Source organism: Triticum aestivum, chromosome 4B, assembly GCF_018294505.1.
Source record: "Triticum aestivum cultivar Chinese Spring chromosome 4B, IWGSC CS RefSeq v2.1, whole genome shotgun sequence".
NCBI lineage: Eukaryota > Viridiplantae > Streptophyta > Magnoliopsida > Poales > Poaceae > Triticum > Triticum aestivum.
Window position 1 is genome coordinate 633,941,656 of NC_057804.1, and position 19,851 is coordinate 633,961,506.

The 19,851-nt window shown below is 52.6% G+C and overlaps 1 protein-coding gene across 1 annotated transcript; it reads left to right on the top strand.

Annotated features, from left to right (window-relative positions):
• The first annotated feature begins 15,949 nt into the window (after positions 1-15,949).
• On the top strand, positions 15,950-17,181 carry LOC123089498 (zinc finger protein 3). Its single transcript, XM_044511167.1, has 2 exons — positions 15,950-16,703; positions 16,862-17,181. Exon 1 carries the CDS (start codon positions 16,110-16,112, stop codon positions 16,677-16,679), a length of 570 nt encoding a protein of 189 aa, XP_044367102.1. The 5' UTR covers positions 15,950-16,109; the 3' UTR covers positions 16,680-16,703; positions 16,862-17,181.
• Positions 17,182-19,851: the final 2,670 nt, after the last annotated feature.

Sequence of the window (19,851 nt, forward strand, 5' to 3'; positions counted from 1 at the left end):
TGATTCTTGGTTTATACCTTTTGTTGGCTATGCGCATCCTTCATGCATAGAGCGAGGACTTGTTGAGCTCTTTTGTGATTGTATTGCCTTGATGCTTAGTTTTAGAAAACATCAATGCAATAATTTGTTTTCCAGAAGTTAAAACCACTCCGCTGATCTCTGTAAAGAGGAAATGTGTCTACCCTCTTAAGAGCATCTCTAGCAGACCCCGCAAAATACCGACCCGCAGAATACGTTTGCAGTTCGCGAAAAAATGGCTTTGCGGGCCGGCGCGGACGGCCGCAGAGGCAGACCCCGCAAAATGGACTCGTATAAAAGGATATTCACGGAGTATGCTCTTTTACGGGTCAGTTTTGCGGGATCTTGTCTGGCGCCGCTCCCGCCGGCCCGCAAATATTAAATTTGCACTTCAATTTGACACAAGATAATGCATTTCTTTGCTCTTTCAACAACATTGGATACATAGGACATCACCAAATCTTTGCTAGAATAGCAAGACCAAAGAAAACAGGAACCACAATTATGCATTTTAGAAGATTTCCAACTTCCATAACTGCTCCCACTAGTTGGACCAATATCTTCTCCATGCATTCATTGTTGATCTGTGAATTCTTGATTTTGCATTCTTCATTCTTCTTTTTTTTAGTTCTAAAGAAGTAGACGTTACTTCCCCTCTAGTTGCAGCAACCGCTTCATTGCCTTCGATTCTGCTAAGGAGTGCATGAACGTCTATTAAGTTCCTTTCTATCAACAAATCGATGTATTCGCCTTCCCAAAACCGAAATGAGCATCCATCTTCCTACACACATGATGATGTTCGAAATGAGCTATCGCAGTTGAACCAAAGAATGCAGTGCCAAAGCTGAATGAAAGCACCACGTACCCCGTCGTTTTCGCATTTGAAGTACACCCATCCGGGGTACTTCGGCGTGCATGAAGTTAGCCGAAGCACTGTCCGCGTGCAGCCACCGCACTGTATGAGCGGCATCGGCGAGCCACAAAGCCTCTGCGTGAGCGCCGAGCCCGGCGGATGGTTGGCTGAATCCATGCCGGCAAACCGTCGACGACAGCGATAGGACAAACACGTACCTGCATGCGGCGATGGGACTTTGCCGGGGCTACGCGAGGTGCTCCCCGACCATTCCATCGCTTGGCGCAGCCACTAGCGGCCGGAAAAGCCAAATCCGGCTGCCCGCGACGAAGGGCCACAGGTCTGCAACTTTCCGGCCCGCCGATGCAGGAGGGGGAAGGGGGCGGAGGGCAACCTCGTGCGTGTAGTGGCCTTTCGGCGTGATCCGCCGGCTACTTTCGCCGGAATCGTGGGCGGCGACCCGACGAGGGGGAGAGGGGAGGTGGTAGGTGTGGAAAAGCGTGGGCTGAAATATCCTCCCCACCAACCGCTCCCGCTATATGGAGGACACCGACGGGCTGGGGGGAGGGGGGGACCCGCGCATTCGCAAGTTGGGGTCAAGATTTTGCCGCGCCCCTCAAAAAATTTTGCGGACCGACCGCGTGTGCGGTGTCTGTTCGGGTGGGATTTTCCGTGCCGACCCGCATTTTGGCGGTTATTTTAAGGGTCGGGGCTTTTTGCGGGGTCTGCTAGAGATGCTCTAAGGGCATCTCCAAGGCGGACCCATAAACTTCCTGCAATCGTTCGGACCGCGTTGTCCAGACCGCGAAAGCCATGCAACGCCGACCTGTATCGGTCTGTGGAGCGGTCCAGATGTGATTTCTCTCGCAAACCAGGGACAAAAGTGGGGGAGGTTTGCGGGAGTCCGTACCGATCCGAAGCCCGTTTTTTGACCGCCTTGGCCCACCAAAAACCCCTCCCCCTCCTGCGCGGCGCTAGCAGCCCGCATTCAGGCTGCTGTAGAGCGCGTCGCTCCGCATTGAAGAAGGCTCAGGGCGGACGCGTCCTCTCATTGCCTCCGCCATTGAAGAGACGCGCAGGCCGAGGGCGCAACCCAATGCCCGCCGGGCTGAACATGCCTCCTCGCGCTGCATTCATACGCCCCCACTAAACCTGTGTGAAAGCCGAGAAACCTACTCCGGCCACACATCCATTCAGGAGCGGGCCGGCATTAAACACATCGCTGGCTGAGCTCCTCCCGTCTGCCCTCTATTTAAACAAGGCCAGATGCCAGGCGAGAACCACACCCTTACACCGCTCTTCCGATGGCTTCCAGGGAGCAGTTCTCTGGCATACAAGCTGCCTGGGTGTCTCGCCATGTCCGCCGGATACGAGCGAAGCAGTTCGCTGCTCCACCTCCCGCGCATGACCCGGTGGAGCAAGTTGCCACCCAAGCCGCTACGTGGTTCAGCAACTCGCCGCTCCAGGCCAACTCGATGAGGAGTGGCGAGTTGCTCCACACCGACATGGTGGGGAGCACGGCGGCACGGGCATCGCCGCATCGCAGTGCCTACGAGTGCGCCATCCGCCATCGACGCGCGAGTTGCTGTGCCATGCACGTGGAGGAAGATGCTGCGCAGACGTGGACGAGGTGGCGGCTAGCACGTCCGCGCCCGCTGCCATTATCGAGGAGAAGTAGTACACGGGAAGTCGCAGCCGCTTGGGTCCTAGGAAGGCCACCGCCGGCCAGCGGTTGTGCCAGAAATGTTGTCTTGTGTAGTCAATTTGAAATTGTGTAGTCAAATATATGAATTTAGACAAAATTGTTTCAATATTCCTACACCTACATGCTAGTTTCACCAAAAACTGGGTAGTGAATTGACTACCCAGCTTGTACGTGGCTTTGCCACTGCCGCTGGCCGGTTCTCCTTTTATCTCAGACCATCCCACCCGCCTGAGCTCCATGAAAGCACCCTTCCCATCCGGCTGAAGGACCCTCTTTGTCGCTCCGATGAGTGGCTCAACCGGAGTTAGGGAAGATACAAGGGAAGAACATGCCTCCGGGGCTCCCGACAGTCCGGTTATTTCGGGCTGCCGGACATGGGGAAGACAAGCCGCGACCGGCCATAAACTAGTGTAGTGTATCCGTGTCATGGGAGTGGAGCTCCGTGCCACCGTACGCGCACATAGTTTTAGCTTTTTAATTGAAAATATGTCCAAAATATAACCGTTCTCGTCCGGGTTGTATGAAACCCGTCATGTTTGTACGAAATCCATCCGTGTTTGCATGAATTTCATGCGGTTTGTTAAAAAGGAGTTTGAAATATATACGGCTAGTGTTGGATGTCAACCTCGCACATCCATATTTGCGGACGGGCCCTCCCTATCCACAGAGAGATGCGGGAGGTTTTTTGCGGGTTGCCATTAAAGATGCTTTAACGCCAAATGTAAGCTAGGACAAACACATATACAAAGTTGACATAGCGACAACATTGGCAACAAGATAAGCAAAGAGATGCAACGATCCATAGATCAGCAAACTGTGGTGCAACGTCGAACGCTGGCAGATGCGGTGCCTGGGCCTGTCGCCCAAGGTTAGCTACGAGACAGACACATGCATCCCAGCGGTTCCTGCACTCATGTCCCTACCAATCATAGCCGGTCCTAACATAGTAATAACAATGACGCTAATAATAAAACACATATGAAGTTTGTTGGTGTGTTGACTAGTAAGCGCATGCCAGAAGTGGAATGCTCCTTGGCCTGTTCCGGGGCCGGTGCTGGTTGGATGCATGTTAAAGCTACACGTACCTGGCCAAACATGGCTGCCTGCTGTGTGCCTGCCTCTCACCGGATCAGCTGCTGCTAGGGTGAACGTTGATTGGGCCCAGCCTAAGCAATAGGCCAAAGTGGGAGGGGGGCCTGGGTGTGAGGCATTTGCCATATGTCCAAGCTTTAATTTGCATGTCTCACAACTTGCACACAGTACGACAGAGACCTCACCCTTCAAATCCTACCACATGATCTCTCCCCACAGATTTTATGTGGCTTCCCGCAGATCCAACCGGGGCATACTATGATTAGACACATCTACCTCATTTAATCATATTCAAACAAAGAACCTATGCGGTACCTTTTCAGTTTCATAATGTAGTGGCTATAGATTTTTTGAAAAATCGCACGCCCTTTGTAATTTTTTATAAGACATTTTTAGAGCTCATAACAGTGTCAAAAAACGTCGTATATTAAGTTACAGATGAGTACTTCACAAACTTTGACCAAATTTTTAAAGAAAAATAACTACAATGAAAATATCAAATAAATAGCATTAGCTACGTCGTGAGATATAGTTTTATATCATATTAATTTCATACTGTTATGTTAATATTTTTCTCAATATATTTCATCAAAGTCGACAATGTTGGTCTTCAAAAAATAACAATACATGCACTCAGTTATGTCATGGAGGAAGCAGCTAGCAATCGTTCATATTGGTTGCAGGCTTGCAGCTATAGCACCATGTCCATGGCAGGGGAAAGGAAGATGGCACCGGCAAGCCTACTACCATGCATCCATGGCGCCGGACTCATCAGACCGCAGCCAAATTGCAATAAAATAAATAAATAAAAAAAGACCGCAGCAACGCATGCATGCATGCAACTGCGCCAGAGGAAAGCTGAACGGCGGTGGCTCGCCGTCGATCCATGCCATGCACCCGAGACAGATCAGCAGCAGGCGGCAGTAATGGTGCGCGGCCGTACACAGCTAGCGTTGAAACAGACCTGCACAACTTTCGGAGTATTAAGAACCACACCCACTACATCTCCAATTGACTACCGAGAGCAATGCCTCCACAACTAAAAGGAAAAAAAAAGCTTCTTGGCTCCATGCGTCCTTGCCGACCTGACAATGACTACGGCCCAGTCAGAATTCTACAGAATCAGGATTCTTGCTGCCCACAAAATCTGCCGTCCAGTTTTATTTTGAGATTGTAGTTCGAGATTATGGATTGAGTTGCGCGCCGAAATATCTGTACTACCCTTAGACAGAAACTATTTGATGAATTGTCAAGCCTTTAGCTTTAGCTGCACTGACTTTTTCCGTTAAAAACATCTAGCCATCAGCATACACATATCCATAAAAAAATATCAGCACATATGCAGCGAGGAATCCTGTGATTGTGTGAAAATCCATGTTTTTGGGGGGATTTTGGATTGCACTAGGATTCTGTAAAATTCTCTCAAGATCTTGGAAGGCAAACCAAGTTCTTTTCGCTCAAAAAGCTGAGGTTCTTCATAATCTGTTCAAAAGAATTACATGGTTGAAGGAGGTTCACAGTTAGCGACCAACAGTTAATTGTTTTTAGAAAAGAAGGATGACCCCGGGCCTTTGCATCCGGGCGATGCATACAGCCACTTTATTAATTATTCTCACAAGACCTTACAAAGTCATACAACATTAATACTAAAGCCGCCGTCTAAGCAACAAACTGTCGCTACACCTATCCAGTTGATGAAGGGGCGCACATAGCCTGGGCCTAATACCAAGCCTAACATCTAAGACCTGAGACCCCAACCTAGCCACTTGCCGGGTCTGGGGCGCACACTGGTCCGGCGTGCTCCCAGAGGCCGCCGCCGCCAACTGCCACCGCTCCATCTTCAGAACTGTACTGATGCGTCAATCTTACTCGGTATAGCTATCGTCGATGCCATCACGGCGCCCAACGGCACCTCCTCCCTGCGCGCAAACAGCTGAGCACGTCGCGGTCGCCACTGATACACCTCAGCGCCATGCTGCCAAGTGTCACCAGCCGACACAGCTTCAAGTCCTTGAAAGATCTGTCGTGCGTAGCACCTGCCGACCAGGCATGACAAAGCGTAGCACCTGTCGGTCAGGCATGACTTGACATCTCCACCGAAGCTCCGTGCAAGACGAAGCCGCTCCACCCCCTTCCTCTGACTTCCAGCACTGCTCCGCAAACGATGCTCCCAAGAGAGAAACGACACCGCAGTGCCGCCATCGTCCTATCTGGAACACTAGATCCTAGGGTTTCCCCGGAGCAGTGCACATCACCAGCAACCGTCAAGGACCCACACAGTGCCCATCACCACTCAGCCCTCAAGGCGACGCCTTCAGGAAGGTCACGACGTCAAGGACGCCGCCACCGCACACCGGAGTTAGGGTTTTCACCCGAGAGGCAGAGAGGGGGGAAATGAAGGAGCAGAAATAGACCGACGTCTCCAAGAAGAAAAATGGCGCCCTTGAGCGTCGTCTTCGGCGCGGCCGACCGAGGCCGACCAAGGGGTTCCCCCCTATCTGGATCTCCTCCACCAGCTTCACCCGCGGCCAGGGTCCCGGCAACCACGCCGGCACCGTCAGGAACCCGCAGGAGAGAAGCCCACTGACCAGGGCCGGATGACTGCGGCCAGATCTGGTGCTAGAACCCACCGCCCGCCCGCACCAGCAGCTGAACAAGACGATCCCGACAACGCCGACCACAGATCTGGCCACACCCAGATCCGACGCACCCGCCGCGCCGACGACCACCTCCACTCGTCGGAGTGGAGAACCACCCCGGCCGCGCAGCCAAGCGCCGGCGACACCACGGGCCGCGACCACCCATAGCAGGACGAATTCGGGCAGCGGGCGCCCAGATCCGCCACCACCGCGCGCCATGGCTGACCACCACGCTGCCCGGCAGCCATGGAGGCGTAGCCCCGCCGAAAAGCCCTAGAGCCACCGCTCCAGCTTCCTATCTCCGCTGCCACGCTTGACGCCCAGGGTCGCCATTGCGCGCAGCTCGAGTCCACCCCTAGGAAGAAGGGCGAGCCCGCCACCGCCGTCCGTCGGACGAGCTTTGCTCACCGGCTTCCTCCGACGGCGGCGGGGGAGGGTGGGTTGTGGAGGGTTGGGGGCGGCGGCGGCTAGGGTTCGCCCGAGCCGCCCCCCTGGGGGCAGCGCGAGCGCGAGTGCACACCTGAAATATGAACTTTAATAACATCCAACAGTTAATACATCCATCAAAATTTAATCAAGTCTAAACAAATTGAATTATTTTTTTGCTAGAGTATACAATACTCCCTCCATACATAATCCCTCCTTTCAAGTTTAAAACGTCTCGGTATATTCCGTGATCGCCAATTTCACCGATGGAATGCAAAATGTATATTAAAAAGTCATACCCTTAGAAAATACAACAATTGAAATTTCTAATGCTACAATTTTTTTATTTGTAATTCATATTAGGTTTGCTAGATTGTCGACTTGAGGATATGTGTGTGCCTTTTAAACTGAAAATGAGGGAGCATATCACACGATGTTGTGGGCATGGCTTCGGTTAGACTTTTAGAACTTTATTTATGGATATTACCTCAATTATTCTGATTGAAAAATTGATAATCATATGTGTGTAGATTTGTCTTGAAAAGAAATTATAAGAGCTCATAATTCTGCTGGTTATCATACATGCGTATGTAACCTGCAAAAAAACATATGTATATAATATATAGAAAGTGACATCTGAAAGACCATGTTAATACCCACATCCGACACCGTCCCAAGAAAGGTTAGACTTCATCTGTCTCCCGCCGGCGTCGCTGGTGGTCCACCTCACTTCATGTGGCCTTAGGGCCGTGGTGGCACGGTGGACCCCGGCCCTTGCCAGCGGGAGGGTTGCGTTTTAGTTTTTTTTAGTTTTGTTAGGATTTGTGTCCTGCTCAGGGAGGCGGGACAGTGTCAGCTCTCTGAAAATGAAATAACGTTCTTTCCGCCTAGCATCGGTCCCGGTGATGCGTCTAGCATCATCAGTGGACGTGTGTAGGTATGTCTCCGGTGTATCCGGCTTTTGAGGATCTGCTCATATCTGGTTGTCGTCCGTCTACGTTCATGGGTCTTTAGGTTGGATCCTTCTTATCTATGTTACTCTTCCTCGACGATGGTTGCTGTTCTGGTGCACTGGTCGTATGAGGCCTCAGCATGCCGATTTCCTGACTGTCTACTAAAATAAGCTCATCCCGGCTCCGGCGAGGGAGGGGCGATGATGATGGCGCGTCTTCGCTTTGCTTCAGTGCTTGTAGCCGTCGCTAGGTGGTCTACAGATCTGTATATACTTTTTTATTTCTGATTTTCGTTGTACCATCATGATTAAAAATTAATAGATTGAAAGGTTTTTTGAAAGAAAAAGACCATGCTAATGTCTAATACATCACGTATTGATGACATGTGGAAATTAGCTAACTCATCGTTCTCCCATGTGAAACGGAGGATGTACCTCCGACCTTTGGACGATGCATATAACCATTTTTTATCAATTATTCATAAAGACCTTACAATGTAATATATCAGTATGCCTGAAGCCATCATCCAAGCAACACCTGTTGCTACTCCTATCCCTATGATAAAGGAGTGTCGAATGTCCGAGCCTAATACCAAATAGATATTGCATCAAAACCTAACATCTAACACCGGATGCCCCAGCCTCCAGCCTAGCAACATATCGGGACTGGGTCACACACCGGTCCGGCACACTCACAGCGGACACCACATGCGCACCCTGCAATGCCCGACAACACCGTCTTCCATCGATCCATCTTTAGAGCAGATTCTAACGCATCGTCCGTGTCAGGCCTCTCTGCCATCGACGCCACCACGACGTCAGACATCATCGTCCTCCTGCGCCAGTCCATCCCCGCACATCGGACGTCGAATCTGCACTACGCCACGCCGTCGATATCCGTCGTCATCAATGTTTAGGATGAAGCACCGCTCCACCAAAGCAGCGGTCTACTGGTCCCTCGAGCCCATGCACACCTCCAAGAACGACCCCAGGGGGGAAACGACACAAGAGTGCCGCCGTCTTCCGATCTACTGATCCAGAGTTTCCCCCGGAGGTAGCAGATGTTGGCCTAGAACTTCTCCACGACGATGCCTCCATAAGGGAACGACTCCGAAGAGCGCCGCCATCGCAGGTCTTGGCATCTAGTCGAGAGCAGGTTTTCACCCAGATCTGTTTGAAGAAATCCATCCAGCTTTTTATGCACGGATCGCGACCTTCTATGCCAGGGACCGGATCAAAAGGACCCAGGCGCCGCCGCCTGATCGGCCACGGCACCACCACGGTGCCAGGGCAGCTGGTTACGTAAGGCCCACCGCGCCAGCCTGCCGCCGCGCACCAGATCTGCCGGCCCGCCTAAGCCCATCTGGACCCGGCGAGATCCGAGGTTCAGGCCACCGCCGCAGGGGCGCCTCCGTCGCGGGAGGCCGCGCCGCCGCTGTCGCCGCCGCCACATCTGCCGCCGGGATCCCGCCGCACCGCGCCGCCAAATCACAGGAGTGTCCATGTCGCCGCTGCTGGAGGGAGACACCACCGCACACGAGGGAGGAGTCCCTACCGCCGCCGTCACAACCCACAACCCGAGCTTCGCCAGCGTGACTCTGGCGGCGGCGAGAGCGAGAGATCAGGTCGAGGAGGCCTAGGGTGCGGCGGCGCTATCACCTTCGTGTCACCTAGGGTTGGCGACGCGGGGGCCCTATCTCAGCTAAAAAATGGATCGACTGATCTGATATATACTTCCTCCATTCAATAAGAACTACATACCAATGTATATATACATAGTTTGGAATGTTGGTTTACTTATTTTGCTTCATATATAGTCCGCATTAGAATGCACTAAAAGCACTTAGAGCATCTCCAGTCGCGCCCCCAACATGCCCCCAAGGCCCTTTTTCGTCGCCGGCGCAGAAAAATTGGCCCACTCGCGGCCCCAAAAGGCCAATTTTCGGCGGTTAGAGCCGAATTTGGCGCCGGTGAACTCAGGCTGAACTTAGCGCTGGGGGCGCCTGGGGGCGCCGGGGGAAACATTTTTGGCGCGAAAAGGAGTGGGTCCGTCGTGCCAGCGACCCGTCGCCTTCGTCGTCCTCATCGCCTCGATTTCCTAGGAATCAATGCCAAGGCTGATGCGCTACCGCGCCGGTCAGCCTTCCATTAATGCCTCACGGGCGGCGCAGTGAAGGCGCATCAACGCGCGTCCCGCCCGCTCCCGCCATGCGGCACACGGCGGCAGCTCTCCCACCGCCCATCCGTGACTATAAAAGCCATCCTCCCTCGCCGGTGAACGCACAAGCTCTCGCCACCGACACCCTTCTCTCCACCTCTCGCCGCCGATGCCCCTCTCTCCCACTCTCTCCCCCGCCGACGGCAATGGCCGAGCGCTTCCCAGGCAACGGCGCAGCGGCGAATGGCTTCGGCCGCCGCCATCTGCATGAGGACGAGGCGCGCCTCCTCTACAAGGCCGACTACCCAGTGCCCCCAGACATGCGGGTGCCGGGCACCTGGAGGCTCAGCGCCGGCGGCGTCCCGATGTCGCCCGTGCCCACCGGAGCTGCTTGGCGCGCCAGAATCGCGCACATTCGGTCTTTGCTACCGAAGCCGCAGCGGAACCAGCCGAGGTACGACCCCGACATCAACGCGCGGTGGACGGCGTACTTCGAGCGGCGCCATGAAGAGCAGATCGCTGCTACCAACGGTGTCGAGCCCCGTGGCCGCCTCAACTCCGAGGGGCGGCGCCAATGTTGGGGCGTCCCAGACCGCACCCTCTCGGCCGTCCTCGAGTACATCGAGGCCGACAACGAGGGCGACCGCCCCTCTCCTTTTGTCCTACCGCCTCGTCAGGCCGAAGACCGCACCGGGTTTGCTCCCCGTAAAGAAGGAGCATGAGACCATGGCCACCGACGACGAGACCGCTCTCAAGTGGGCGAAGGCAGACTACGTCCGTGAGCAGATGGAGCCCCAGTGCCGGGCCTTCGAGGGATTGCCCCTCGGTGCCGTGGACGCGAGGAGGGCGACATAGTCATCCTCGACAACGACGACGAGGAAGTGCCCGGGCTATTCACCCCCCGTGCATCGGCGACGCTGGTCAGGGGTGTAGCAGGGACGGCGACGACGATGACGGCGGCGACTACAGTCGGTTCTACAGGCTCCTTGGCATGTAAAAGGCGGGAGGCGGCGGTGGCTGGGCGTAGTTGTTGTTTTTAGTTTGTGTTTTTAATTTGTGTTTTAAAAATTTTGTACAAATATCAGTGAAATCACCTAGTATGGACGAAATTGTGTCGTGTTTGACCGCTTTTATGTTTCAAGAAATGGCGTCTGGGGGCGGTGGCTGGGAACCCGATCAGCCACACGCCGAAAATATCGCTGATTCGCTCCGGAGGCGCTATCTCAAGTCCTGTGGGACGAACGGCTGAAGATGCTCTTATATTTGAGGTAGTATGAGTCGATGGCATCATGCATGGCTGCAGTGTGTTTAAACTGTTTCCATACCGATACAAAAGGTGTCAGGAATCAACTACAGAACAACGACGACCAATAATCGGCTTCGCTGTGGCATTGTGTACAGTGGCGGAGGCACGGTTGTAGCAAACTTCACGCCAAAATAATGTGGCACCATGAACAAGCATGGTCGATTAAGTCGAAAATACCACATAGCATTACCGAAAAATGCCCTACGTGAGAATATACAAAATAAGCTCAATTGATCAATAAATCAAAATTTTACTAAAAGTAATGATACGAAGATACAAAAGAATACCAAATTCAATTGTTTACTTATAATCTGTGCCTCCGATAACCTGACGGTAGAAGAAGAACCAACGGGGATACAAATGAACTAGCGGCTGCTCACCGTCGTCGTCGCCTGGTTTGCAGCATCACAAAGGAACATGAAACACACGCACGCACACGCACACGCATTCGCATACTCTCCGATTTCTCAAACTGTAAAAAAAAATGGCAAAAATAATTCTAGATTAACAACAATGAACTTTTTTCTGAAAAAAGGTTAAGACCCCCGGCCTATGCATCAATTGATGCATACAGCCATCTTTATTAATTATTCAACAAAGATCTCACAACAACATACAACAAGCCACCACAAGCCACCACTCACACTAGAAAGTCGATAATATGAGGTGCTCTCACTCCCCATATCTAAAACCGGTATTGTTGCCGATCCATCCGCATAACGTATCGGAACCTACAACCGGTGCAACAAACCTAGAGCGTGCACCACATGCACATGTTTTAGAGGCCGCCATCATCATCAAACCGCTAACCCATCTTCAGGAAAGAGATTTGCATCATCCTTGCCAGTCCGGCCCTCCGTTGACGCCATCACGACGCCCAACGGCTCCACCTCCCTGCGTGCAAACTACTGAGCACGTCACGGCCGCCATCGGTACACCGCAACACCATGCCGCAAAGTGCCACCAGCCGACACAACTTGAAGTCCTTAGAAGATCTGTCGTACGTAGCACCTGCCGAACATGCATGACAAAGCGTAGCACCTGTCGGCTAGGCATGACTTGACATCTCCACCGAAGCTCCGTGCAAGACGAAGCCGCTCCACCTCCTGCCTCTGTAATCCAGTGCTGCTCCACAAATGATGCTCCCAAGAGAGAAACGTCGCCGCAGTGACACTCCAGTGATGCCATCGTCCGATCTGGAAGACCAGATCGTAGGGTTTCCCCGAAGAAGCACGAGTGGGTCGACAGTAGTTACACGACGATGCCTTCATCAAAGTAACGGCACATAACCCCGCCATCGCCCGCCACCGGCTCGATTACCGGCAACCTTGTCTCCCCGACGAGCAGCCGGGACTAGATGACGGATCTGGAGATCCGACCACCCAACCTCTGGTCGACCACCTCCAACGGAGGAGATGACCACCACCGCCAAGTCCAGCCTCCCTGGAGACGAGCCTTCGGACTCCACCACCATCAGTAGCTGTGCCCTACGCCAGGCTAAACACAGCCACCAGTAGCACATCACGAGCACCCCGGGGATGCCTCCCCGACCTGCCTCGGCGCCGACCCAGAAGGTCGAGCGCAAGCGACAAGACGAATCCGGAGAGCAACCAGCAAGACCGCGCGCACCACGGATGCCAGCCCGGCGGGGATCCCGCCTGACTCCGCCTAGCACAGGTAGCACCGCTCCCCACGCCGTCCAGATCCCGCAGGTCGACCACCGGCCGCCGTAGCCGTCACCAGCACACAACCCACCTCATGCAGCCCTCCACGCCCGCCACCGTGGCAGCCCAGCGTCGCCGCGCCCCGCACCACGCGGCGTTCTGACCAGGGTAGATCGCCCCACGGCAATCCCGCCTCGCGAGAAGGAGAAAGTGCCCCGCCGCCGCCGATGCCTGGCGGGCTTCGCCCGCCGGCACACCCTGGTGGCGGTGAGGGGAGGAAAGGGGGAGGAAGTCGCGGTCCTGCGGCGGCTAGGGGTTCCTCCCCTGCCGCCCGTGGGAACGCTAGAGGAGGTCACAAGAATGAGATCCAATCTCCTCAGGCGATTTGGTGTCCTGCATCGGCCCTTGAATTTGGGGAGAATTTCACTTCCCTGACCTCTGTACCAACTAGAGATGCATACGGCCTTTTAAGTATGAATATTAGGATTTTTAATCTCGGTTACACACCAAGCCTAGTCCTCAATAAATGCATGAGTACCAGAAAAGCTTGGTCCTCAAGAATACACAAGAACATAAATTCGCCTCCGTGAGGATTTGAACCCATGTGTTAGGTTTATACATCCTCTCCCCCAACCAGTTGAGCCGCATAAATTCATAACGCAGAGTGGGACAATTAAAATTAAGTCTCAAATGTAGACATTACCAAACAATAACCAGGAGAGAAGATTTTTTGGCTTTTCTTTTCTCTCTCCCAAGGCTACTTGGAAAAGCCTTCCTCCTCTCAATCTCCACCACGAGTCCGTGATTCGTCTCCTATCCGCCTGGCGCTCCAACGGCTGGTGGCGGGGAGGAGAATCCTCGTGTCTCGACTCCCGCTAGTAGATAGGTAGAGTTTTAATCCTCACAGAGGCGGCGTTTGGATAGATGGCGATACTCCTTCTTTGAGTCCGTCTTCCAGGATTTGATCCTCCTCAAGTTTGTCCGTTGGGACGGATTAGACGGAGCTCCGACTTAGATTCCTACCAGCTCCTTGGGGTGGCGACGTTTGGGTATCTCGCCGTGCGTTCACAACAATGATAATTGGTGTCACGTTTTTGGATCGATTCAAGAATTCAATGACGATGACTATGGCCCAGGATGCTGGTCCTTAGGGGCAAGTGCACGAAGACTTACCGGTTGTCATCGACAAGACCAGGACGACTCTGGTATGGGAGCCGCGACAGCGGTTCGTCTGCGGCGTTCTGGCGGGGACAATGGTCGTTCGGTGGTCCATGAATCTTGATGTAATTTTTGTTTGAGATGCTTTGTACTTTCAGTGAATTTTTATAATAGATCTTATCCTTTTCCCAAAGAAAAGCAGGAGACAAAACGTCATATAGTTACAAGGGAAATGAAATAAACCACACAACAAAATTTAAAAATATGGTGAAGGCTAAATGCCATAGCCATCGTACGGCGCTGTCAAATGTCCAGAAATTCGATGGAAGGCGGAAAAAATTGAGCCACCTGAAAAATTCACCACGAATCACATGGCGAGATCTGACGGCCAATAAATTGGAGTGAAAGCAAATTGTAATCAGTTGGCAGCAAAATAGAATTCCTTATTCCTGTATTTATACCTGTTGAAACCCATCTCATTCTAAGGTCCGCGTCGCCCTCCTCTGGCGACACGGGGGGGGGGGGGGGGGCGACTCCCAGCGACACCCACTGCCCTCCCCTTCTCCTCCCTCGTCGCGCCGCCGGCGATGCCCGGGCGGGCTCCAGTGACGGCGGCGGGGGGGGGGGGGTGCGTTTCCCCTAGGTCTCTTCTTCCCTCTGGTCTTGGGAGCATCTAGCGGCTGGAGGAGGGCCGCGGGAGCTTCGATCTGGACTTGCGGTCGTGGAGACCTAGGGGTGCGGGGCTCCATGACGGGCGCTAGCCGGTGGCCGGCGGCGCTTGGATGTTCCGACGCGTGGCTAGATGCTGCGGTGGAGGTTGATTCCTCTTCCCAGATCTGGTCGGGGCCTGGTCACGGCCGGCGGCGTCCCGGTCTGATGCGCATCGGGCGTGCGGCGGCAGGACTCGACGGCCAGCGAGGGCTGATCCTAGGGCGGCGGCCCCTGGACGGCGGAGGATGTGTCGGCGGCTGTGGACTCGCGATGGGCGATGCAGCGGCCTCGGTGTTGGACGATCCGTGCACAAGAAGCTTGATGGAGGCCACTGGAATAGATCTGGGTGAAGACCGGCTCACGGCTGCTGCCGAGGCCGGCGATGGCGGCACTATTCAGTGTCGTTCCCTTGTTGAAGGCATCGCCGTTGAGACGTTCCAGGCCACTATTTGCTACCTCCGGTGGAAACCCTAGATCAGTAGATCGGATGACAGCGACATTATTGTGTCGTTTCCCTCTTGTGGCGTTATTCTTAAAGGTGTGCACGGGCTCGAGGGACCAGTGGACGGATTATTTGGTGGAGCGGTGCTTCATCATACACATTAATGGTGGCGTCTCTCGGCGGCGTGGCACAGTGGAGACTCGGCGTCCGATGTGTGGCGAGGGACTTGGGCAGGAGGATGACGTTGTCTGGCGTCATGGTGGCGTCGATGGCAGAGAGGCCGGGCAAGGTGGATGCAACAGTACAACACTGAAGATGGATTGGTGGCAGGTGGCTGCGGCGGCCTCATACCCGACAGGCGTCCTGGTTGAGAAGTGCGTCGGACTGATGGGTGCCCCATACCCGACAGGCGTCCTGGTTGGGACCTCAGGTCTTAGATGTTAGGTTTGGCTGCGAGGTCTGTTTGGTATTAGGCCCAGACTATCAGCATCCATTCATCAACTGGATAGGAGTAGCGACGGATGTTGCCTAGACGGTGGCTTTTGTCTTACTGTTGTATCACTTTGTAAGGTCTTGTGTGAATAATTAATAAAGTGGCTGCATGCATCGTCCAGATGCAGAGGCCGGGGGTCCTCCTCCTTTTCTAAAAAAAAAAATCTCATTCTAAGGTCGGGCGAGTCCATAGCTTGTTTCAACACTCTTCTTTCCCATTAGTTGAAATTAGTTGGCAGCAAAATATAATTATTTATTTCTGTGTTTTTTTGAGTGTTTATTCCTATATTTATACCTGTTGAAAGCCATCTCATTATAAGGTAGTAGGTCGAGGTTTCGAGTCCATAGCTTGTTTCACACTCCTCTTTCCCATTGTAGAGGCGCCGCCGTTACCATTTCTAGCTATCATCAGTTCTCTCGCCAATATCCTTGTGTTGTGTTGTTGTGCTCCTGACACTGCAACAGCTGCCACCTGAGCTCAACTGTTACCTCGATGGAGAAGGCCACGTCGTCGTGGTTCCATGTGCAAGCGGCAGCGGCGGCGGTGGTGCCGGATCTGTCGCTGGCGTTGTCCTCAGAGGACAGCAGCCAAGACCGGGACGAGGAGGTTGCACCGACGGCGCGCGTGGACGGCAGGACGGTGCGGCTGTTCCAGTGCCTGTTCTGCGACAAGACGTTCATCAAGTCGCAGGCGCTCGGCGGCCACCAGAACGCCCACCGCAAGGACCGCCTCGCCGGCTTCCTCTGCGACCCCTACAACAACAACGACAGCCCATCCCGGGGCGCCGCCGTCGCGAGGGCGTCCACCGGGCCGTCGTGCGATTCAAGCGCCGGCCGGTTCATGTGCACTTCCGTGGCCTCGCACGGCGGTGGCGTGGAGGCGGCGCCAGCCTCCGACGCCTGCAAGCCTGAGAGGTGGGGGCGAGGCAGTGACGCTCCACGCTTCGCGGAGCACACGCTGCTCCAGGACCCGTTCGGTGGCCGCGACGGCATGGCGGGCTGGTCAAGGGCCTCGTTCGCAAGTGGCGCCGGCGAGGCTCTGTACCTGGAGCTGCGCCTCTAGTCAGGCTGCTCTCATATTGCGCAGGTGATTTCATTTTGAGACAATACCTTTTTTCAATCGTCGCACCGTAAGTTTGTGTATCGATCGTGTCCTCGTGGGGAGAAGATTTCCATTTAAAAAATTAGAGACGCGATGCGGACGGTTTAGACTCAGATTTCTTACGAATGACGATGCTGTTGCAGTGTGAGATAATTAAAGCAAGACTTGAGGAGTTTCTGTCCGGAAGCTGAAGATGCTGTATAGTAATCTGAGGCCTCGGCTATTTTGTATGAATAGCTAGTTAATGCAAGGAAGGCTTGTGGAGTCCGGACGCTGAAGATGGCGAGACGACATGCATATGCAAGAATTGCAAACTGAAAAAGAATTCGGATTGTTGGAAGAAAACTGTCTTTAGGTTGTCTTTCTGTACTGTAATAAGCAGTGGATGAATACTGCTTTTGTTGGTCGTTTCCACTACTAATTTTATCGTAATGAACAAGGTTATGGCGCTTGTTAATGGAAATCAGCGGGTCCGTGGACTACTAATTTTGCCAGTGAACTATGGTCTGCATCGTGCGTAGTACGGCCGATAGACCAAACAAGCAAACTCTCTGTTGCTTAGTTTGAGCAAAAGTAGTTTCATGTTTCAGCAGGTACGAGTGAGAGGTTGCCACATGCGTGAAAAGCTGGCCAGTCGTTCTCCGTATCTCTTTCTCCACCCATGTGATTCCACGAGTGTACTACAGTAGTAGTACGTTTATATGCGCCAAAAAGGCACAAGTGGCGCAGCGGAGTGTTGACGCCTGATTTTGGCAAGGTACAGAGTGAAAGGGTTTTCAGCATGAAAAGTTTCACATCACCGAATGGAACAACTTTGATGTTTAGGTTATCATCGTCCGACTCCATTCTTAGGGGCCGAAATTACATTCCGAGTGGCAGAATTCAATATTCCGAGTGGTTTTCGGCCGATCATGCCTTCGAGACGACCTCGGATGAAGGAGTACTCTAAAGGAATTGTCTTTGTCTCGTCGAAGCAATCAATTTTGATATATAAATCATCTCAATCCGAGTTTGTATGCAAAAGTTACAATCAATATAGACCAGCCCTACCAAAGACCAAAATATTACGCTCGACACCAGACACATGTTAATAAGTGTCTGACACAATGCGTGAGAAATTCGGCCTTCTGGATGGCCTTGGATGGAAAAACTTTCAACATGAAAAAGTTTTGTCTCGTCGAGCTGATCGATTTTCATATACAATTTGTCTCAATCCGAGGTCATATGCAACCTGGAGAGGCAAATCAAGATCAGACTATCTTTTCAGTCGGGAAATCCGAGTGGAAAGTTTTACCATCCGAGTGAAAACCTACCGATCGAGTAAAAGGTCGAGTGAAAACTTACCGATCGAGTAAAAGGTCGAGTGAAAACCTACAGATCGAGTAAAAGTTCGTGAAAACCTACCGATCGAGTAAAAGGTCGAGTGAAAACCTAACGATCGAGTAAAAGGTCGAGTGAAAACCTAAAGATCGAGTAAAAGGTCGAGTGAAAACCTACCGATCGAGTAAAAGGTCGAGTGAAAACTTATCGATCAAGTAAAAGTTTGTCTTCCGAGTGAAAATATAGTCATCCTAGTGAAAGATTGTTTTCCGAGTGAAAAGGTCGAGTCGGATGGTCCGAGTGAAAGTCTCTAATATCCGAGTGGATGAGCTCGAATCCGAGTGAAACTAAACATGTGCCCGAAAGTTTATCAAGATGACCTCGGATGAAGAAGTGTTCAATACAGAAGTTATGCATATCGTCAAGACGGTAAACTTTGGTTTTAGAGTCATCATCATCAAAGATAGTATATGGCCTACAAGTTCACTACGAGACTCGGATGATCCAGTCTACTGCAAGACCGAGTCCGACTGGAAGGTAAAGATGACCTCGAAGAGTATTCAAGATGGCCTTATTTGAAAAAGTAATCAACATGAGAGTTGTCCGTATCATCGAGGCGCACAAGTTTGATATTTGGGCCGTCTTGATCGGAGATCATATGAAAGCTCGGCGGCCCGCGCAAGAAGGAAGACAGAGTTTGGGCCAGATTCAGACTGAATCCGAGTTGGAATAGAACTAGGACTCTAGGACGCGAATTGATGTAATTTTTCTTGTAAGGAAAGCCTAGATGAATTCTTTACTTGTACGGGAAGTCCAGCCGCCTCTTATATATGTTGGGGGTGACGGCCGATTGAACAACACACAATCGAACAAATCAATATACTACTTTTTCAAGTCTACGTTTTATCTCTCCATCGTTTTTCTCTCTCGTTCTTCGCTGTTCTTCGTGTTTGAGAGCTGCGAATCTCGAGGCTCTAGGGGCGAGCGAATCGACCTAGGGCAGCCCATAGCCGCCGCACTCCCTGACGGGGTCCCTCCCGGGGGTGTGGGGTTTTCGGGTTTGCAAAAGCGCCCGGACTGTCTTGCGTATCGCGCTGTCGGTCGGGTCTCCTTCGACGGGAGCTGCGGTGCATCACCCCCGGCGTCGAGGGTACACGTGACGTGTTCGTGTGTCAACACACTTTTTGGCGACTACGCTGGGGACACGAAGATCAATCATCATCATCCACCATGTCCGATCTTCCCAAGCCATCCGAGGTAGACGCCGATAACATCATTAAGCCCAGTCTTGATGAGATATCGGCTGATCATCGCCAAGTCTATGAGGAGTACAAGAAGGCGCGCGAAGAGAAGGATTTGCAAGAGTTCCTTGCAAAGTTCAAGAAGGATCGCCAAGGCAACATCACTCCGATTGAAGAAATCAAGTTCCCTCCTCTTCAAGCCGAGCAGGTTAAACCTTCTGTGAGTACTACCTTTTCTCCTGAGCAGTGGGCTGAGATTGAAAGTCGTATTGCTGATGGTAACAATCTAGTCTATCAAACTTTCATAGAAAATACTAATGCTCAGAAGAATACATCTCAATCGACTAGTGGTAATGATGGTGTAGCTGCTAGTGTGCAAAACCCTAATCTGGCTTTACCTATTGCATCGGCGCCTCCCGTGCCGATGGCTTATTATCCTACCCAAACAAATCAGATTGTGGCTGCACCCATTAATCCTATTATGAGCATGCCAGGTTCGGTGGCAACGCCGAACCCAACCTTACCTACAGCTACAACCACTCAACCACTAGCAAATTATGGGTCGACATACA

Excerpts from the sequence above, each read along its gene's own strand:
- LOC123089498 (XM_044511167.1), top strand. The coding sequence starts at position 16,110 with ATGGAGAAGGCCACGTCGTCGTGGTTCCATGTGCAAGCGGCAGCGGCG.